Genomic DNA, 23,263 nt, shown 5'->3' with positions numbered 1-23,263 from the left:
AACCCCCCCCCCCCCCCCCCCCCCAACTACATGGCAATATGTCTAATATACTCAAACATGCCTTTCCTCAAAATTAGCCTTGCCTACAACTGATACGTGACTCAGCTGAGGGTGGTAGCTGTTCAGGCTATTCAGCTGTACTGATTTTTAATAGTTGCCCAATTGTTGAGATACTGAGGTACATTCATAGTACAGTGCTGCTGCACTTTGGCTCTAATTCCAAAGAGGAGTTACATGAAAAATGTTGCATTACTAATCCGTGATAGGACATCAAGGTGAGTATTTTTTAAAACAAATGCTACCACTGTAGTAGAATTTACATTTTATTGGCACACTGAGGTACTTTTGAGCTGTATCATACAGAGGTAAGCTGCAACGCTTTACAAGAGAACTAATTTTATACTGTGGCTTTGCACTGACTACAGCACTGTGTCTCTGTCTCTTATAACCATTAACATGAACCTCTTTTTGATGACAATAAAGAATTTTTGTATTTTTTTTTTTTTAAATAGTCATTCAAGAACACATCTGACCTTGTCTATAATCAGTAAAGCCACATTAAATGTTGAAGCATTTCACATGACTTTTCAGAATATAATAATAATAATGCCACTGTAAAGTTTGCATTAGCAGGAATGGGGGAAGTGTACAACTTACCAAAGACATCTAAAAAAAAAAAGATGCACAAATAGTCTATTTTTAACGCAACACTAACACTAGAAATAAGGGCATGAAAATTGACTGATAGAGCTATTCTTTAGAATGTATGAAATGTTTTGTACAAAATTGTCTTTTTATATTAATGAACTTTATGGATGTTGCCTTCTATGTGTGTATTTTTTTTTTTTGTAACTGTCACCTGTCATTCTGACTTTTTTGCTGGCAAAAGAATATCAACTCTAGCAACAGAAAGCTATAATAGCAGCAATAACTATATTAGACAAAAGCCAAGTGTTATATTTTGTGTACAATTTTCTACATTTTTATACATATGTGCTATATTTTACCATTTTATGAATAAACTTGTTCAGTTTGGGATGGCTGCAGAATGTTTGTGGTCAAACTTTAATTGACATGCCTATTGTTGTAATATGATGCAGTTTTGTGCCACATACTCAAATTGTTTCAGTGCCTTTTTTTGTTTTGTTTTTAGCGTGTTGAAGGGTGAATTACACATGGTACACACCTCCATGTTTTTTTTTTTTTTTTTTGTTTGTTTTTTTAAATGTATATAGAGGCTATAATATTTGTTTTTGCTAGAAGCAAACGTTTTCTGTCTGGCGAATTGATGCAGTGACTCCTCTTCTCCATTAGAGTGCAGTACAACCTGAGAAGGTGCACAGATGCTGTGGGCTGTTTAAATTTCATTCACTACAAATGAAGACACGATAGCGTGACTCGAATGCCACATGCTTGCTGTGCTTAGTCCCACACTGATATGAGCACTTAAACCGAATTACTCTCCCAAATCATCCAAAGTCTGTCCAAATGGCCAAGCAGAAGGCACTGATCCCAAAATCATCATTGTTTTTAATCCCGCCGCCTGTTTCCATTTAATTGTGTTTTATTGTTATTTAAACCTCATAGCAGTTACGTGTTATGGGTTACAGCGGTCTGCTAAGTCGATGAGCAGCAAAACTGGCTGGCCTGGCTCTCTGTGGTCAGTGGGCACTGTGGAAACGCAGTGGTAGATGGTGGTGTGAACATGAGTCAAGAATAGTTTAACCCAAGAGTGTTTTTCCCCTCAGACTGAAGCAAAATTAGAGAAAAGTCGGAAAAGGGAAAAGTATGTTTCCTCCCTTTAATAAACATGCAGTCATTGCTTTATCTTGGGACTCCATGATGTATCCCTCCGCCAGGTTGAGAATGAGCGACGTACACCTGTTCCAAGTTCACCTCGAAAAACTTAGAGCCTGATTGTAAATCTTTGATTTATCATTGGGTAAGTAGACTATAAGTAGCTGCTTATATTTTTGTAATGTTTTGTCAGGCATTAGTCTGACAAAACATCCGTCTAAACATAGTCCCAGTCAAAAGGTCTAAACTCAGGCGCGTGAGTTGTAGTGACCATAACGTCATTAAATTAAATAAAGAACCGATTTTTTAACTGACCGAAATATGGTGTAAACTCACTACGTGCAAACTTTTAAAACTTAACTCGGATATTAGAATACAAGTGTCATGTTCTTTTGAGTTACAGCTAGCTGAGTACACAAATTTGTCTTTATTTGACTAAATAATTTTCCATTTAATCTACTTTTTTTTTTTTTTCCTTTTTCTTGATAAGCCTGAAAAGCTGATTTACATTACAAAGCTGGCTTTCCAAGATGTTGTCACTACCTTTACTTTCTCCAGTGACTAATTTTGATCCAGGGGCCCCAGTGTGCTTAGACTATATTGGCGTTGTGGTGTTGTGGCATGGCACAGCAGACTCACGGCAGCCACTACAGCCTGGCAGTAATACTAAAGCTGACTCATTTGCTCCAAGGCAAGGGGAAGTTTTACTGAGAGACTACTGATTTGCACTCTGGCATATCCAGATTTGTGATTTGAAACAATAGCTCAGCTTCCACAAAGGGGTCACATAAGGTGTTTCCAGAAGAGCTACATTGAGAGAAGACAAAAAGAACAACTGCACTTTGTGTGTGTGTATATATGTATATATATATATAATATGATGTAAGGCGCTTCCTGCAATGCTTTACTGGTTGCACTGTAATCTTTCTTGACAAAATGATGAGATCTAAAGCACACTGACCTACTCTGATGTGCTCAAAATGGGCATTAAGGAAACATTGTCCTCTTTATTCCTTCCTTTGTAAGGCAAAACACTGCTCCCTTTCATCAAACTAGAGTGAGTTCATATTAACAAATTGTTGAAAAAAATCAAATGTAAAAAAAGTCAGATGGCAGTAATGCCAAGATAGTGTTGTTGCCCTTCTGCAATGTGGTCACCATTTTTTTTATGGCAAATGGAAATGCCAAAATAAGAACAGTTTTTCAAATGCAAAGAAGTGGGCAGCATAATGACTTTTCTCTTTTCTTGTCTTGCCATTCAGAAGAAGGCTTTTCTTTCCCTTTGTCACTTAGACTGGCATATAATTAACTCCTGCTTAATATGCTGTGTAAGGGCTCTCCTCCCCATGCAAGAAGCTTTGAACCCATAGACCACAGACTGGGACAAAACCCCAGTGGGACTGCTTCCTTCGTGCGTGTGTGTGTGTGTGAGACAGAGTGAAGTTGTTTCAACATGACAGTAGAAAACACAAACATAAACAGCACTGCTGCACCCGGGTACACTCCGTTCAAGTGTAATATAGCATATTTGTATGTTTTTTTATAGACTCTATAGCTCAAACGCCATCCAAATTTTACAATCTGAGTGAAATCACTTAAGATTTTTCTTGGAAAAATCCATCTATCTATTGCATCGACATGGATATAGAGGTATGTTTAAAGGGGGGGCAGCTCCCAGGACCTCTGAGGCACCTCTGCACCTCTGTGACCCTCATCTGTGCCAAAGTTTATTGCCCCTCCTCATCCACCTCCTCTCCACCCTCTCCTCCATCCATTCCACCACAAAGAGCCACGATGACCCTTCTGTCCTTCTCTTTCTTCTGCCCTGTGCTCCCTCCCCACCTTCAGGATGCCTTCTCTTCCAGAATCCATTAAGGGTAAAAGAAAAAAAAACCCTCACGTCATGATAGTGAAGGAATGAAGAAGCGTGTATTTTGGGGTTTTGCCATGAGCTTAAAAAAGGGGGCATAGGTCTTGTTTTAAATGTGAAGTTGAGCTCATGCAGTGTTGGAAAAAGTAACAAGATGGAAGTAATTGGAGTATTATAAAAAAAAAAAGGCCTATATACATAAAATATATCCCTTAAGGCTTATTCTGATTCTTGAGGTCTGGTAGTTTTGGATGGCTACTCTTTTTTTTTTTTTCTTTTTTTTTTTTATTATTAGTACAGGGCTGTAAGTAAAAATATTAGCATGTGAAGCTCTTGTTGTGATAGGGCTATTGGTTTGTGGGCCCTCTCTAAAAAGTTCAGTGTGGATATTCTGCCTTCTCCATCTTTAGCCTAACTTAATCTGCGCCACTCTGACACATCCCTGTTTGTTTACTCCACGTGGACTCCCTATAGCGGGACACATTATGTACTGTGAAAAGCTACCTGCTCGCTATTATTATGTGACAGACTTATTTGAAGGTGGAGGGGGCACTAAAAAAAAAAAAGGCAAGGTGGGGGTCCTGAACGCTGCGTTAGAGTTTTGTTTCGAATGTTTTTTTCAGTTGCAAAACAGATTACGGTGCAGGTTGCAACACAAAAGACTGTCAATGCATCACTTCCTACAGCCATCCCGGGGTGAATAGGGCGCAGGACGGGGTCCACTCCGGGATACTCGAGCGCAGGTGCGACCTGAATAACAGCCAAGCCGTAAAACGCGGAGGGGAGGCGGGGAAGGCGGCGGAGAGGGGTTTTATATATATATATATATATATATATATATATATATATATATATATATATATATATATATATATACCTGTTGTAATTAACCAGCAGTTAGTGTAATCTCTTCTTGGTAAAAATGTTGCAATGCGAGCCTGTAATTTTCTCCAAGTCACAGAACCTGCAGATTAAAACTTTAGACTTTAGTGGAAGCTCCACGGATGAAACCCAAGATAGGAAGAACCTTTTTCTGATCAGTTACACCATAAAAAAATTACACCTGCAATGAAGTTTTAACCCATCATCAAGTTTTCCAACAGTTTTTTTTTTCTTTTTGATCTCATAAACTCATAGACTCATAAACAGCCCAGTCTAATCAGTTTTAACTGCAGACTGCACAGCATTAATAATTTATAGCCTATTCATTCATCTGATTGGCTGTCTTTAGATAACGTATGGAAGAAAAGTTTCAGTCGAGTATTGCTTTAATATTTTCCCATTAGATGGAGGTAACGAGAACCTTTCGGGATAGAGAGGAGGTGCAATATAGCAAATTCGAGTAATGCTGTCAAAGTATAACGGAATCTTTTTTTTTTTTTTAATAAAACAATCAGACTATATAAGCACTCTCACTGGGGAAGGTGTATGTTTACCATGCCAAGACTGACCTCAGGACCAACCTCTGCCGCTGACATCACTCCTCACGGCTCGTCGCTTTCGCTCGCGTGGGAGTCCCATCAAGGTCTGAGGCTCCCGCTGTGACCGAAGGCGATGCTTCTACACCATTCATTCTCGAGGCAGGCACTCAGGACACACACTCGCACCGCTCCCCAGACAACTTTTTTTTTCTTCTTCCTGAAAATAAACAAAGCCCAAAGATGACAGAAGAAAGTAGGGGAAAGCGTAGGAAACAAGCCAACCCCAGGAGAAACCGAGGTAAGAAGCGTGAAGCGCCGAAAACTTTTTTAAAAAGTTGGTAAATGATGCTGGCGTGTTGCTGCAGCGGACAGAAGTCCTCAGTGAGAACTGCGTTCATTTCTCGTGCACTTTGTAGATGAAAACTAAGCTTTCCTTTGGCACCACGTAGCTGTGTTCTGCATAGTATATTTTGATACTTAAAGACACTTTCCCCCCCCCCAGTACATGGTTTGGGAATGCCTTGCAGAATAATTTGCAGGGATGAACCGTCAGTTTTGGTCAGGACCACAGGGATTATTATTCTACCTGGAAATCCAGAACTTGTGGCCGCTTGCATGTAAGGAGATCTTATGGACTTTTCTTCACCTACATGGTTAAAAAAAAATACAGTCTAAATAAAGGGAGAAGCACAAAGAACTATAAGATTTTACACACCAATACACTTTCTATAACGAAGTCAGAATCCAAAGTTAGTTAGGCTGTTTTATTTAGTTTCCTTCCTAAGAAATCATTGCTGTCAAACATCTTACAGTCTCCTGTTCTGTACACCAGTGCGCTTGTTTCAGATGCAGCCTCATACACGCAGTGTAGTTGCCTTTCACCCGAAAAGTTAACCTGCTCTGACACAGCAGCTTTCTAGGTTTAAGTTCCCTTATTTTCAGTGTTGGATTTTTAGTTTTGCAGAAAGTTTTCTGCAGTTCGTTATTCTTTTATTCGCTGGTTGTCAAAAATAGAATGTGCCACATCTGGAGTAAAAGGAAAAGAGTAGCATTAAATTAGTGTCTTTCATGTTATAAATATTTCATTTAAAATAAAATGAAAAGTTCACATAAAAGTACACATTAAAAATATGTACATTAAAAAAAAAAATTTTCTCTCTCCAATGCACAGGTTTCAAAATGGGATTTAAAGCAGCCTTCCTTGTGCATAACTCTTTAACTCTGCTGTGGTGCACAATTAACTTTAAAAAAAAAAATCTTTTTGTTCTAATTCTTTTATGGTTATCAATCCCGATCAAGAATTAGTGTAAAGTGTCAGTTGACCTTAAGGCTTCAGCTCATGTTAGTTAGTGCATGAGTTTCTCCGAATGCACTTCCGAATACTGCACTAAGAGGAACTTCAAGACTGCATGCTGAATTTAGAACGTTTGTTAAGACACTGCTCTGCATGCAACAGGCAGCGCATGTTTGTGTGCCGCGCAGCAGGTGTGTATATCCTTGCTTCTGTTTGTGAGTTCCGATGGATACACATTTAAAATAACAGTTGTTCTTCCAGCCTTCTAATAAGGACCAAAAATATATGTTGGAATCAAATCCTACTTCCCTAACCCCGGACTCTAAAATTATCCACAACATTGAACACTGAATGTTTCTCGAACCCTAAATTTAACTTGAAACCCCATTTCTAAATATATCAAATGGAAACCTAAGACTAAAACCTCTGAATTATGCTAATAATAATGGAGTATATGGGCAATGCTGTTGGCTCTTCACTGCAGAGAAAGCCATTACTCTAAATGTAAATGAAGCCCTAAACCCAGAGAAGAAAGAATCACTTTGGCCTTTCTTTGTTATCTTAGAGCCTATTTTGTTATTAAAAAGTGGCCAGGGCAAGAGCACACACAAACACATGGATGGAATTTCTCTTGAAAGCCATCGCAAACCATATACTGCTGTTGTTTGCCTTTGAGCTGACATGCAAGCGCAACAAAGCTATCTGGTGCAAGGAGTTGGTTTGCTTGTTTATTAGTTTGCTTAAAGTGCTTCCTCATTTTATTCAGAAAGGTGTGAAGTTCAGCAAAGCATCACCAGGGTGAGATCCTCTCTGGCTGCTTAGCTTTAACGGGTACTCGTATGTGCATGTGCAAACACACGCACACTCTCACCTTTGACTGTCACGTTGCAGTTTGTCGACTGACTTCACTCTGTTTCACAGATCAACAGCATCACACTGCCGTGAAAGCTATCAGCTAAAAAGCACACTTACTGACAAGGACCTGTCACTTATCAGGCCACCAGTAGAAATGGTCCAGTTTTTTTTTTTTCTTCTTTAATTCTTGCAGCGATCTCAGAGAACAGATAAGAATCACCTGCAGTCAGTTTCCAGTAAAATTTATTAATAGGATCTGAAGAAGTGAAGGCATGTTAGAAGTGAACAGGAACTAAAAGGAAACTGATTATGAATTGATATTAAGCTTAGTCACGTTAAGTCACGTCGATGGATGTTTTCTGTGAAAACATCTATTTTTAGGCTCTCTTTTCTAATCCTTTATCGTTGCTTTGTGAATCGTTAGTGTGTGCTTATATTTCGTATATGTCACCAATGCATCAGTGCATGTGAAGGGTTTCTGTGACTGTGCACAGCGTGCTTGCTGCATGTGCATCCTCATGTTAGAGTGCAGACATGTGTATTAAAGCAGGATTTGGAATGTGCTGGGCTGGAGGCGGCTGTGTGAGGAGGGAGTTAAAGGTCCTTGATAAAACCAAATGAATTTGGCAGACCCGACTCATAAGACAGAGATTTGGGGATCTGTTCCAAACCAGAAGAAAGAGAAAAAGCACTGACTTTTCTTCTCTCTCCAAGGCGCCTATTGATTATGTCTCTGTCTACCCCAATAAAACCGTCAATGTTCAGCAATATCGAGCAATGTGAGGAAATTACAACTTTTCATTCCTGGCAGATTGGAAACAGTCCTGCGATCAAGACAGGAAACCTATACTTTTAAAATGTCAACCTGTATTTACTGACTCTGCAAGAGAGTGTGAGAATTAATTAGCCAAGCACTGATAGCCAACAGTTCAACATCCCTACTTCATGCCTCTCTACACAGTCAGCTACGCCAATGGTTGCTGTCTTACTGAGATTCCTTCAGTAGTTAAATGTTTTAAAGTGTTTCTTTCACAATCATACAATCCAAAATAAGTGTATTGTATTTTTTTGTAGTAAAATAAGGGCAGTAAAAGAGACAGAAGACAATCTGTGAGAATTTATTTCTTTTTTGCAATGCAGCTTTAATTAAGCAACATATCTTATTTTCTCTTATTGCATTTGTTTGTGTTCATTTATCCAAACTGTGTCTGGGCTTTCCCCTTCGTCTCCTCGCCAGAATGACATTGCCATAACTGATCAGACTGATTACAGCAATGCTTTGGAAGCAGATGTAGGACCGTGTTTCATGGACACCCTCAGAAACACATCTAGTTCTGTTGCCTTGCACTTTATGTTTTGTTAGTTCATTAAAAACCTCACTTTGTCATTGAGTGGATGTGCTTGTTTAAGAGAAAGCTTTCTCTCTCTCTCTGTTTCCCTCTCTCCCTTTCTCATTTTCTCCTTTTTTTTTTTTCAAGTGCCAATATATTTAAACTCCTTTCCCCTTTTCTTCTTTCTCCTTCATTGATTTCCAAACCCCAGTCTTTGTATGCAGCTGGGGCCCAGCTGTGTGTCTATGACTGTGTATGTGTGTGCATACGTGTGTGCGTGTGTGTGTATTTGTGTGGGTTTTTCTGGCACAGCGCTGCCACAGTGAGCATAGCACACTGTACACAAAGGACTTGAGCAACAAAAAAAAAAGAGGGAAAACGCGAAAAGAGAGAGAAAGGGGGAAAGCATTGGAACGTTAAAGGCTGACGTGCTTGTACTGTACAGAGTGGAGGGGCTGGGCCTTTTGGACCGAGCCTACTTTAACGGCAGATGTATCGGCGCTTTGGGATGAGGGGTGGGGAGAGCGAGACAGCAATGAAGAGCCCAGGCACCACAGTTTATTACCAGGACTCTTCAAGGGGCTCAGCTCAGGCGTCAGAACCAGCGGGTGGGAGGGACAGAAGAAGACGAGAAGAGAGGAGGATGACAGAGGTGGGGAACTGATGGGGTTGACAGGGCTGGAGACAGTGAAAACAGCTCTTTGGTTTGAAAAGATGAGCTGGAGGGTTTGAGGGGTGTGTAAGGGCAGAAACACAGGAGACACGATGGGCGACAGATCAATGACAATCTAAGTGTTTCCTTGTTTGTTTCTCAATGTTCCCACAGCTCCAAGCATCACAGATTTCTCCCGTCCTTGCTCTGTGTGTTCGATACACAGTCTACACAGCAGAAATGGGGAATCCCTTGATTGAGTCCCTCTGGAATTCTTAAACATGTTTATTCAATTACTGCTCATTCTGATTTTTTATATGAAGCCAAAGCAGTCTCATGTCTTACTGTACATTCATGCCGCATGGCTGGCATAGTATGCATCTTCTCCAACAGTGGTTACTTGGAAAATACTCCCACTGCAATGATTAATTAACGCAGCAGCGGTTTCTCCCATATTTCTTTGTTCAGTGTGTTACAAAACCGTCTCGTTCTGCATACGGCAACAAAAAAGCATGTAATTAATTTCAAATCACTGGGAGCTGCTTACAGAAATGAGAGTTTCATTCAAACTATAACGCTCTGATTCCTACACAGTAAAAAAGTGTATGTGCTGAAAGTTGAAGTCACTTGAAATTTGGAAAACAAGCTACATTTCTGTTTTAGCCGTGGCAGAAATGACAAAAACTGCAGAAATGTAGATTGTTTTTACTCAAAGTTTTAAGTCACTTAAGGTTTCTGCACATACAGTCAAATGTATAAAAAATATTATTCTAGTATAGTCATGAAGAAGCCTCAATAGACAAGAAACTTGAGAACTTGGTGTATATCTGTGGATCACACGTTTCAACTGTAAGATAACACAATTAGCCACAAAACATATGAGGTGTGTATGCATGTGTGTGTGTGTGTCTATGTGTATATATAGGTGACTGGGTATGCACTTGTCACACATTTAACACCAACTGTAGTTTAGCAGTTTCTCGAGACATTTCTATTTTTGCTTTTTTTTATTTTTTTATTTTTACATCAAAGGGATTTTAGCAGATAAAATAAGTTAACACACTGTATAGCCTGATGTTGCAAATCGATTCCCTCCATTCTCAGTATATTCCATTTGCAGTGTTAATATTACGTCCTTTGACTTTGGCACCAGTTCTCGCCATTAAGTCTATTTGTGGATCTTCCTTTACTGCAGGCAGCCTGCGTTTGTGTGTGTTTGATATGCTGCACATGTTTGACAGAAGAAAGAGGTTAAAACTATCCAGATAGGCAGGCTCTCTGCACACAATTTATAGATATGTGCTATTTTATCACACCTCAAATTAAATTTGGAAACCCTGCTTCAGCTGTCATGTATTACAAGGGCCAGATGGGTGGCAGAGAAAGAGAGAAGAGAGGCAGAAAAAGAGGCAGAGAGAAATGAGAGCCGCCTGGCAGGCAGGAAGGCCCCCACGGTTGGCTGAGAGTGTGCCAGTATTTAAAGGAACCAGAAGATTGAAGAGGGAATAGTTTGATATGTGACGTGTGGTTCCCTTCCGCAACTGTCAAGAGATGGACAGCATTTGTAGGCTCTGCCTTGATCACCACTAAGGCAAGGCAACATCACACCTGCCAAGAAGCAGCATCTCTGGAGTCATCAGTTTAACACTCTGCATTTTTTTTTTGCTTACTTGCTTTTCATCTGTTTTTGGCAGAATCTGTTTTCTTATTTTTTTTCATTGTCTTCAACTTTCTGGTGACTGAAAATGTTGTTTCAGGACCACAGCATGGCAATAAATAGGTTAAACACATGGTCCACATGAACTACTAGTAGGAAAAAAGAGGATTAAGGGCTTTAGCATAGTACAGCATTGGTATTGCCTATGTATTACCCAGAACTTTGTAGTACTGTTTACTATCACCTGGGGGCGGTGTCAAAACTATGATGAGCAACTGGTAAATTGGGCTTTTTTCATGTTTGTCCTGTTGTTGATCTTTTAGTGCTAAACCATCCAGCTTAATGAGTTTTTTTTTTTTTTTTATGGTACATGTAGAATGCAGTATTATTATTATATGGTACTGTAAATGGTACAGTATTGAGTCTTGAGCCACCCCTTAATTCTTTATAGTGTGCCAGGAAAATGGGATATAGGTGTAGCGATTTATTGAAACATGAGCAAACATACATGGAAATACTACAGGGGTTGGACAATGAAACTGAAACACCTGGTTTTAGACCACAATAATTTATTAGTATGGTGTAGGGCCTCCTTTTGCGGCCAATACAGCGTCAATTCGTCTTGGGAATGACATATACAAGTCCTGCACAGTGGTCAGAGGGATTTTAAGCCATTCTTCTTGCAGGATAGTGGCCAGGTCACGATGTGATGCTGGTGGAGGAAAACATTTCCTGACTCGCTCCTCCAAAACACCCCAAAGTGGCTTAATAATATTTAGATCCGGTGACTGTGCAGGCCATGGGAGATGTTCAACTTCACTTTCATGTTCATCAAACCAATCTTTCACCAGTCTTGCTGTGTGTATTGGTGCAGTGTCATCCTGATACACGGCACCACCTTCAGGAGACAATGTTTGAACCATTGGATGCACATGGTCCTCCAAAATGGTTCGGTAGTCCTTGGTAGTGACGCGCCCATCTAGCACAAGTATTGGGCCAAGGGAATGCCATGATATGGCAGCCCAAACCATCACTGATCCACCCCCATGCTTCACTGTGGGCATGCAACAGTCTGGGTGGTGCGCTTCTTTGGGGCTTCTCCACACCATAACTCTCCTGGATGTGGGGAAAACAGTAAAGGTGGACTCATCAGAGAACAATACATGTTTCACATTGTCCACAGCCCAAGATTTGCGCTCCTTGCACCACTGAAACTGACGTTTGGCATTGGCACGAGTGACCAAAGGTTTGGCTATAGCAGCCCGGCCGTGTATATTGACCCTGTGGAGCTCCCGACGGACAGTTTTGGTGGAAACAGGAGAGTTGAGGTGCAAATTTAATTCTGCTGTGATTTGGGCAGCCGTGGTTTTATGTGTTTTGGATACAATCCGGGTTAGTACCCGAACATCCCTTTCAGACAGCTTCCTCTTGCGTCCACAGTTAATCTTGTTGGATGTGGTTCGTCCTTCTTGGTGGTATGCTGACATTACCCTGGATACCGTGGCTCTTGATACATCACATAGACTTGCTGTCTTGGTCCCAGATGCACCAGCAAGACGTGCACCAACAATTTGTCCTCTTTTGAACTCTGGTATGTCACCCATAATGTTGTGTGCACTGCAATATTTTGAGCAAAACTGTGCTCTTACCCTGCTAATTGAACCTTCACACTCTGCTCTTACTGGCGCAATGTGCAATTAATGAAGATTGGCCACCAGGCTGGTCCAATTTAGCCATGAAACACTAAAATGACAGGTGTTTCAGTTTCATTGTCCAACCCCTGTATATATAGCTCAGAAACAGAGTTTGTACAATTCTAATGAACTTGAAAGCCAATAGTTGGTATGATCACCATTATTGTTCAACACAGTCTAAATTCTTTTTCTCTTTAAGTGATCCTCAGGAAAAGTTCTCCAGGCTTCTTGAAGGACATTCAAAGCTCTTCTTTGGATGTTGGCTGCCTTTTGTTCTGTTTTCTGTCAAGAGGATCCCACACTGCTAAAAAATGTTGAGGTCCGGGCTCTGGGGAGACCGATCTATGACTGATAGTGTTCTGAATGTTTTTCTATTCACGGCATTGGCAGTGTGTTTAGGATCATTGCCATGCTGAAAAATGTTGTTGCCAATCAGATGCTTTCCAGATGGTATTGCATGATAGATCAAAATTAAATGGTACTTCTCTGCATTCATAATTCCATCAAATTTGACAAGATTCCCAACACCACTGGTTGAAATGCAGCCCAAACCGTGACAGAACATCCACCGTGTTTTACAGACGGCTGTAGACACTCACTGTTGTACATCTCTCCTGACCTCTTCCTTGTTGTCACAGATTTTCAGTCCAGTTCTTGTGTAATGTGGCATACCTCAGCTTTTCTCCCTGTTTCCCTTCCTTAAGCATGCTCGTCCTTCCACTGAAAAGGCCAGGTACATCTCTTTGGTTATGTGCCGAGTTTTTTAAGGATATAAATTTCAGATACTGTTCACTTGCTATAGATAGTAGTTTTTAGTTTTTTATTAGGCCTGTCACTTCTTCTTTTGTCCTCCACTTTTCACTTTCAAGTTTTCAGCAAGGAAATTACCTTGTTGGTGGAAAAAAAATACTATTTTATATCTGTAAAACTGTGTTGTCTTTGGCAATTTTCATAGATTAAAGTAAAGAAATTAGTTTTCTAACATATGTAGACACAACACTAGTTCATACCTTCAGTTGGGAGCCTTTTTTATGCTTGAGTGATTCATAGGTCAGTGTTAAGCTGCCTAACAGAAAAAAAGAAAGTTTTCTTCTGAAAATGGTCAGGTACTTGGCTGAAAATGAGTGAAAAAGCAGCCAATGTTCAAAAAAGCTGGGAGAACTATTGCTCAAGAGCATTTAAAAAAATTATAGGAACGCTTCGGTCATTAGAAGCAAAATCTAAAGAAATGAGGAAAGGCTCAGGAGTTTTGCACAATACTGCACATTTTGGAAAATCAGATTTATAGATAAAATACCCAGACTACTGCAGTAACTAAACCTTTTATTATCAGTTAATCTGTGAAGATTTTTTAATTAACCAAGTAATTATTTAGTAATTATTTAGCTCCCAGAACCCACGCAGCTTTCATTTAAAATGCAAAACAAATTAAAAACTTATTTTGTTTATGGAGACATCTTCAAAGCTTTTATAAGTCATTGTTCCACACAGCAGTATCTTTTCACAGTAATCCAGCAAAATATTTAATATTTCTGATTAGCGTTTGTCCACAATCATCTAAGCCAGACAGTGAAAGTGAGAGGCACTGCAATATAAATAGTATACCAAAACATTTGACTCAGCAGATCTACCCACATTATCTCAAGTTACAGTATATGTTATCATGCTGCAGGGCTGTACTCAGTATACTAAAAGGGCAATCTATCATTTTCAGTTCACCACCATAAATTTCACCTGCAAACAAAAGTTGGTATGTATATCAACCCAGGTGAGAAAAAAAGGCAAATTTGGACCAACAACAAGAAAAGCATGGGAGAGCTCAACCAGTCAACTCCCCCCTCTCACTCCCTGTACCTGTGATCACCTGGTACCTTCATCTGCCCTGCACATCAATCTCTCTGGTCCACACACATACACGCACAGATGTACACATAGTTGCTTGGTAGGGAGTAAACACATTCCACATTTAGGCCCACCTGTAACAGTCAAGGCTTTAGGTGTTAGAAACATTGATATCAATCTAACTCCAGTTATCTCGCTCTGTAGGTTTGTTTTGCTGGTAGAAGAAATGCAGAATCTCTCCATCAGACACTTTAGAGATGGTGAATGCATTGCTTCTACAGATGAATTTCATGGGCAATAAATCACCACAAAAATTCATTTCATCAGTCAAGTAATTTTGCACACATAGCAATGAACGCAATCACAATGAGAGTGGAACTGAGTCTTTGAAAAGTAATGAGAAACCCATTTTTGTAAAGCTGTATGATGGTTTAAATATTGTATTTTCAGGCTTGATCAATGCAAAACACACTGATCAAACTTTCAAACTTCATATGGAGCAAAGATGCATGTGAGAATTATACAGTATGAGATCGTGCAAATTAGGCTTTAGTTCAGGTATGATAAACAACATGATCCACACACCGGAAGTATTTTGTGCTAGAAAGGAAGCAGCGCAGGCTATACTGGTCATTTATCAACATCTAACAGTCTACTAGATAGTCTTATCTCATCTTTTTTTACTAAATTTCTCATGGTATGTGACAGGTTGCAAAATTGCTAAAGTGGGGAAGGTTTTTAATCACAAAGGCCAGTCACTCATGAAAGAAAAATGAAAAGGCAAAGAGGAAGAAACATTTTGAAGTTGTCCAGAATCAATTTCTTTTTCCTTTTCAGTTCCACAGTCAGCTTTGGTTCCTCAGGAAAACAGCGTAGTTATGATTATACAATGCATGTGTCCAGCATTGCAGGAGGGATGGAAGGAGAAATAAGTCATACGGCACCCTGGCAGCATGTTAGAGGGAGGTAACGTCATCTAAATGATACAAGTATTCGGTAGGTACGAATGTGTCCAGGCCTCATGCTGGGAGGAGGCTGAATGTCAGGCAGAGATTTGAAAGCTTTATTTTCGTGACTTCATTAACTGTCGATCTCAACAGATTTTAAACTTTTAAAGGGTCTCATCTATTGCCCCTCATTCCCCTCTGTCTTTGTTTCTCTCTTCCTGCTCTCGATCATCCCTTTGTATCTTCTTCTGTATCTCTGTTACCACGTATCTCACTTTCACCATTTTTTCCCCCCAATTTTCATCCATTACATCTCTTCATTTGTTCCTCCTCTCTTTCCATCTCTCCATCCTCTGCTCCACCCAGCCCGGGCTCCCCCAGTGCTGTACAGTCGCCATCATGTCCTCCCCCCCTCCTCCCCGAGTACCTCCCCTGTCCCACTGACACCACACGCTGCTCCCATCCCCCGAAAACCACTTCAAACAGCCAGCGCCATCAAAGACCACAGTCAGTCAGCCAGGCAGTCAGCCAGGCAGCCAGTAAGGCAGCCAGTCAGCTAGCCTTCTGCTTTGACTTAAAATTACTGTCGTCTCAGTCGCAAGGCTGCTTTCCTCTTCTGATACACATCAAAGATCCTCTTAAACTCCCCAAGTTTGCTTTTTAAACGTTTTCCTTGTTGAGTCTTTTTTAATGCACATTATTTCACTCGTTGAGGTTTTACACTCTCTTTCTTTCTCTCTCTCTTCTTGCCTCTTTTTTTTTTCTGAAACGTGGGCCAGGTCAGTAATGACATGCACACACTTTCTTGTGTGGTTCTGCTGCCTTTGCATTTTTTTTTCTCTGTGACTTTAATTAGTTTCTTTTTTAAGTAGTTGGTTTTTAGGCCTCTTCTGCACAGCACACTCACACTCACACATACATGCATATCAAGTGGGAACCAACCAATATACGCATGTGTGTAAATTAATATGCAGTATGATTCATAAATCTTACTAATGAGAACTGCGTAACCACAGAACGACCAGTTTAATAGTGTGTGTTTTTCTTTTTGTCTGCGTTTATTGATGTGTGCGTGCTTGAAGGACACATCAAGTGACAAAAGAAAGCAGAGGGACAGACGCGCAGGGGCAGAGAGGGAGAAGATTTTGCTTGTTTGTTTTTTTTAAATGTTTCAAAGCTTTTGAGGTCACATGGTCACCTGAGCTGGGTTGGTTTGCCCTAAGTTCTCATTTGGGGGATGTAATGTCATCATGGGCCAGAGGATGGCGCCACATTTGTATGTTAGGTGAGGTAACTGAATGCCATGTCTTTTCTATAGGCTGTCTTAAAAGAAGAAAATGTGATATTAAAAAGAAAAGTATTTGATCATATCATTACATTGCATGTTGTATGTTCTACCCTGTCTTTATGTTTCACTTTTGGTCTTTGAACATGAAGCTGATCCTTACTTTTGTCAGCTGTAGAAACAGTTTACTGTGTTTCTGTAATGTTGAATACCTCTGTGGGGTGTGCTCTGATCTTTTATAACTTAATGTGGTGGGTTTTCTTAGAGTTCTTGTATCTTGTGTTTTAAATCTGCTTTGAGTGGTTAGATTAAGGCATTCTATCTTTTTAAAAAACTGAATCACACAAAACACCTCTAACACATCTTATATGCAGATGTTTTAAGTCAGTGGGATACCAGACATATTTGTTTCCCCCTCAAAACAAATCTCATAGAGTGAGTAACTGAAAGTTGCCGCTCGAGCTGAACTAACCAAATCCCACATTGCATAACTGTTAAGCTCAAAGAGAAGTTTTATTTAGTGTTTATCCCTATTAAAAAACTTCAGAACCTTTGTATCCCCGTCAGGGAATGTTTTAATATTCAAAAGGAGCCACTATTGTGTGGTTTCTTGCGCCAACGTACAAAATAAAGAGCCACATCTGAAGGTTGGAATAGTCCCCAAGCATTTTCATGTGTCAGAAAAAAGAGGGAAAACAAATTTGGAGGGGGCAGACAGGGATATTTATAGAGTGCTGTGAGAGTCTTTGCAATGACAGGAGTCTAATGAAGCAGAGTTTGGGTTTTGATTCACAATGTGGTGAGCGCGTGGGTCCCCCCCTGTGACCGTTTCTGCATTCCAGCACCGATCCCTCGGTACACGGAAACCGCGCCACAGGAGGAGGCGAAGGGCCAACTCGAAATAACGTGTTCCTCTAACCAAGCTAACCTTTCTCACCAATTCTGTTCTGGGTTGCAGCAGATGCACAGAGAGTGCGATGGCAGCAAAACTTAATTCATGCATACACAAACACACTCTCACACACTGCGTGTATGCAGTCGTGAAGTCAACTTGTCACTGCTGGTGAGTCACTGACACGCTAAGTGAGTCAAAAAGGGCAATTTAGCCTGACAAAGTTGGGAAGTCCAGAATGATGGTGGCAGTGTGACACATTCTAACTTTAGTAGGTCAGTGGAAATTGCATTGTATGGGTTTGTAAAGAGAACAATGACAACACACACAGCAGGTCATTATTATTGTTGTGAGCAGTGAATATTGTGGACTTGCTGTTGAAACAATTTTGGATTTATAAATTGTGCAAATATGCAGTTTTGTATTTGTCTCTAATTCCTAATATTAAAAAAAAACTACTACTACAATTACATATATGAAACACCTTTCTATATCCTCTTGATCCTTATCTTTTTTTTACTGTGTGCAATGCATTGTTGCACTGCACACACTAAAGAGGGTCACTACTGCAAAAACCCATTTGCTTTGAAGGTAAAGGCCTGTGTCAGTCAAGGTAACATTGTTTTCTTTGATAAATGTCACTGTGGTGGTCGGGAGGACAGGTAAACACGGTGGCAAACATGCAGGCAGCAGCATACAGGAAACCTCCAAAGGAAGACGACAGACAACCACAAAGCCTTGCTGCACACCTCTTCACACCACACCTTGCCTCATTTTTGCAAAGACAAAAACTGATTGCTACATTTTTGCATACATAACGTTAAAAAAAAGAAAAAAGTGATTCTGTTTAGTAAACAGCAAAATTTGTTGGAGTCGGTCAAGGAGGCCTTTTTGGTGTTTTAATAGTTTTCAGTGCTCATTTTTGGCTTTTTGTTAAAAAATTTTAATTGCACACAGGAGCTAAAATGTGAGGCAGAATGCTGCACTTCCTTTTTTTTTCTTTTTCTTTTTCTTTTTCTTTTCTTTTCCTCCTGCTCTGTTGTGCCATCAGCATTCATAGAAAACAACCGGAGAGACAAACCCAGAATAGAGAGGTGGCCTCTGTGGTTTGTTTTGGGTTATATGTGCATCGTCTGTAACTAAGTTAAAACAGCATACTTCATAAATATATTAAAGAGTGAAAGGATAGAAGCTGTTGTATTGACACACTGAATGATATATTCGGTCCTCTTGAAACTCTACTTGTGAGAAGCACAAAGCTGTGAAAGTTCTTGATAAGGCAGTTGTCAGCTCTGTGCTTAACATCATATAAGATCATTATAGGCTACAAAAATATATCATGGAAGTCAACAGTTGACTCACCACAATCTAAGAATACTTAGCTGGGTGGGACTGTGCAAGAGGGGATGAGAGTATTCTCCCTCTTCACACTGTCTCTTGTAATGCACCTCCAAATTGAGTCAGACTTTTCTCACCGCCTTGCCGGCACATACAGCACCTTTGTGGTGTAATTAGACTAGAAGTTGTTTGGACCTCTTTCCTGTCATCGCTCATTCTGACTACTCCTCTTTCTTTTCCGTCTTTGCCTCAAAACACGCGTGCTTACGATGTCTAACTCTCTATCATGGCGTCATTGTGCTGCAACAGCAAAATGTACCAATCAGAAATGTTTTGAACTTCATACTCACTGTTAGACTGTAATAGTCACCAGGATTAATTCACACATTCTACTCATTATTTAGAGCGTGCTGAAACTAAGCAAAGATATGCAGCATGCATGACTAAGTGTGAAGGAGGAGATTAGACCTATCAGATGTAGAAAAGACGTAAAAAAGAACTGTTTTGGATTGAAGGCGTAAAATCAAGACAATGGGAGGCAAGTAAACCTCTCAGTTACACCACGAGGCTGATTAACTTCCCTGCAAACTACAGTAAGTTACAGTAAATCTTGCTTGGTTCCCTTGCTGTACTCTATTTTAGACTCTTTGCTGCTGGTTTCATCTCTAAGCTGTTTGAACTCACATCAGAGCAGGTTTCCATTAAGCACATGTGGTCTGTTTGGCGCAGTGATGTGTTATGTTGATAAAGTATAACAGATCAGTAATACTGATAATAATTGATTTTCAAATGCCTCGGCCTTCTTAGAGCAGCCATGAGAGCTGTACTCAGCACCGCATTGCGTTTCAGTAGACATTTTTTGGGGGCTGTACTTTGATTTGCCAAGCATCCTCTGAAATTGAACCGAGAGCTCATATGTGAATAATGAAACTAACACCAGCGCAGTCACACTAAAAGCATGACTTGTTGACAAATCAACTTTGTTAGTATCAGTGGCTCAGTGTTTTTGAAGCTAATAAAATGCCTAAAGGGATTCTATTTTTGTGTCACAAGGGCCCTAATTGAACCAAATCATTAAAAAAACCACACGGAACAAAAGGCGAAATAGTTTCAGTACGGCATCTTTGTTGTCAATTTAAAGGTCGATGCTTGGTGTGCAGAATTGCATTGCTGTTGTGCGCTCTTCTGTTTTTGAGTCGCTTTAATCAGTTTTAAGGAAACGAGCTTGGTGTTTGCATCTCAAGCTGATTATTGTGTCTTTCAAATGCAGATGTTGACCCTCAGCTGCACACTCTGTGGCAATTTCTTTTTTATTTATTTAATATTCTGACAGGGTGGTGTCTTTTAATGAGCGGGACATGTAAAGGCACAGAGCTGTGACTGTGCTGCTGTGGCGCTGCATGGACTTCCACTTTTCTGTGTCAGGCTGCAGTTCAGATATTCTTTAAGGTTTATGCACACGCACACACACACACACACACACACAAATGTTTTTTGCTGTGTTTGATCATATTGCAGTCTTCTGCCACAGTGAGCTGGTCTTGTTCCTCGTTTTTGCCCGCAACTTATGTTTGTAACTTAGTTTATGTGTGTCTGCAGAGGGAATTTCCCTCTGTAACGTGTTTTCACAGTTCAGCATCAGTTGGAGGATCTGTGTCAGGGACAGTTTGACACTGTCGCTTTCTGTCTCTTTCTCTCATTTATGTATTTATTTTTATCAAATTCCTCACTCTTTTTTAAAATTCTCTTATCTCTTCCTTCCACATCAAACTTTTCTTTCTCGCTGTCTTGCTGTTAGTATACTTTGTGCTCTGCACAGTAATCTTTATCCTGCACTGGCGTATGTGCAAGGCTCTGTAAATTGTCACCCCATTTCTCTAACACACACCACAATGCTGTGTACCAAACACAGTGCAAGAATGCAAAATCACTTACTGCACCACACATCACATTTAAGCATCTCTTCCTCCACACTAATATGACCTTTACAATCCCTATCAGCGTGTCACACTTTCAGTCTTGTTCTCGCCAGAAGCCATTTGCAGACGTCTGTGTGTGTGTGTGTGTGTGTGTGTGTGTGTGTGTGTGTGTGTGTGTGTGTGTGTGTGTGTGTGTGTGTGTGTGTGTGTGTGTGTGGCTCACTGCCAACCAGCCAAAATGCAACTGCAATCAAGTTAAATTAAAAGTTAACTGTTAAACACAGACTTTCATATCGATGTGTTTGTGGTTATTTTCACCATCATTAGACAAGAATGTTTGCACTTCCTTTTCACTGGCCACAGAAATGCAGTAAAAGTGCAGCAAAACATTACATTACCACCATTCCTACTGGTTAACATGCAATTTGGAGCATTTAATCTTCAATTTGCTGTCAGCCTTCATTATATTATCTGTAAAACGTGGAATATTTGAAATTAAGAGTTGCATTCTAAATCGAGGAGACTTCTAAGATGAAAATACAGTTAAGTTCGCCTTTAAACTTATATTTTATTGCTATCAAGCATCTTAATAACATGCAGTGAGGAGCTATCATTTTCTTTATTGCCGGGCATGAAATTTAGTACCACAACAGAGGTAGGTGAACCAAGTCTGGCACATTGGGATCAATGTGTTTTTTTTTTTTCACCCTGTGTTGTTAAGGCAAGTAACTAGAGCAGGCCAAGGTGCCACAAACAGTAGGAGCCCTCACCCCAGGAGTCAGAGACAATGTGAACTGGTGCGAAGATGAAGATCAGGTGGGAGGTGTTTGTTCTTGGTTGTGGTCCTCCCCTGACTCATTGTGCGAATGTTAAGCAGCAGGTATGAATAGGAGAGCCGCCACAGTGATATTTTTTTTAAGTGCATATTTGATTTCTGTGATGTATTCTTAAAGAGCGGTAATCATTATCAACACCAGTGCGCTTTGCAGATGACCATGGATCTACCTCATCTCTGAACTACTCTCATAGGTACTGTAAAATGGCAATATAGACATCTTCCTGCTCTTGCTTCGTGCTTAGCATGTGGGCGTCCGTGACCCTCATGTGGTAATTTATTGAGTTCAAAATAGCAAGTGTTGCATTTTCTCTTGACACCTGTGAACTCATCGCAGCTTTACTAGCATGGGAGAAGCATTATTTGAAATACTGACCAAATCATTTAAAGAAATTATGTAGTCTTATATCTAGTGTGTGTGTGTGTGTGTACATACATATATATTCCTGTGTATATTTCTGTATATGATGGAGCAGTGCATTTTCATTTGTTGTATGTTCAGTTGACGGAATATTTGCTTGATTTTGAAAGTTTTACCACCAACATCTTGTACTGTGTGAGATTCATCAGACATGATTTTAATGTGGGATGTGCAGCATGTGCCATGACTCATGTCACATTTACATGTGTTATGTCAAATCATGTTCAACATGTATTTTTTTTTTCTAGTTATTGGAATCATGTCTCATTGATTTCAAGTTTCAAAAGTGATTTGGTATAAATCTTCAAAAAGGGATCATGTCATGAAATAAAATAAAAGTTTGCAGCCAACAGCTAAATAAATGGAACATATTCAAGGTAAAGATCTAAAGTCAGCTCTTTAAAATATCTTTCTGATTTAGCTTTTATTTTATATTTTTAAAACTCATTTTAATTCCAGGCATATAATATAAGATTTGTGTTGAATTTTATTTCTGTAGATAACAAAAGGGACAACATGACCTTTTTACATACTTCACACATTAATACAAAATTCAGACAAGCATTTCTTACTTACTTTACAAGAGTGAAAGGAATAATTGTTTTTAGTTGGATGACAGCAACCGACATAAGTTAAATATTTCCTTAAAAAATTTGTTTTTATTTCTTTTTGTTTAATTGTTGTTCATATCCCACTGAGCAATAGAAATCTACTGAATATCACTAACACTATTAAATCATCATTATTCTTGCTTTAATGCAGTGATTTTGAATTGTCTGCAAATCTGCAAAGCGGGAACAGTTGCATTGGGAAGTAAATCGGGCTTGGCCTTGTTTGTTGCCATTTAAAACCAGAAGAAACAAACAAGGTAATTTCAAGGTAATTATTGCGTGCTTACCATTTAGCCACATAATTACTAAGCCAATACTAGATCACATGTGTGCATCGTAAAATAAACTGCAGTTTAGTGTGGTGCTGTACAGGAGATGCCCTTGGGTATATAAACAGTGCCGATTTAGACCAGCACTCAAACTGTCTCTGCACTTTTTAGAGACGGCACAATTTTTTTTTTTCTTTATGCCAGATTTTGTTGTCGTTTGTACTTGAATGTGTCTGCGTAAAATCTACTTTTGTGCTTCCTAAATGATTTAGGGATTATCTGCCTTTGTCTTTGAAAAATTAAAATGATCAGTTTCAGTTTTTAGGTTTCAGA

General features: G+C 39.7%; 1 protein-coding gene across 1 annotated transcript in view; it reads left to right on the top strand.

Moving 5' to 3' along the window:
• Positions 1-5,283: 5,283 nt before the first annotated feature.
• LOC115780805 (zinc finger E-box-binding homeobox 2) overlaps positions 5,284-23,263 on the top strand; it is a 30,168-nt gene continuing 12,188 nt past the window's right edge. The window contains exon 1 of the mRNA XM_030730218.1: positions 5,284-5,386. Within this exon, the coding sequence (XP_030586078.1) occupies positions 5,329-5,386 (58 nt within the window). The 5' untranslated portion in view covers positions 5,284-5,328. The remainder of the gene's footprint in view (positions 5,387-23,263) is intronic.

Source organism: Archocentrus centrarchus, chromosome 5 (genome assembly GCF_007364275.1).
Source record: "Archocentrus centrarchus isolate MPI-CPG fArcCen1 chromosome 5, fArcCen1, whole genome shotgun sequence".
In the NCBI taxonomy this organism is placed as follows: domain Eukaryota; kingdom Metazoa; phylum Chordata; class Actinopteri; order Cichliformes; family Cichlidae; genus Archocentrus; species Archocentrus centrarchus.
The sequence above is the reverse complement of the archived record's forward strand: the minus strand, read 5'-3'. Positions and strand labels throughout refer to the sequence as shown.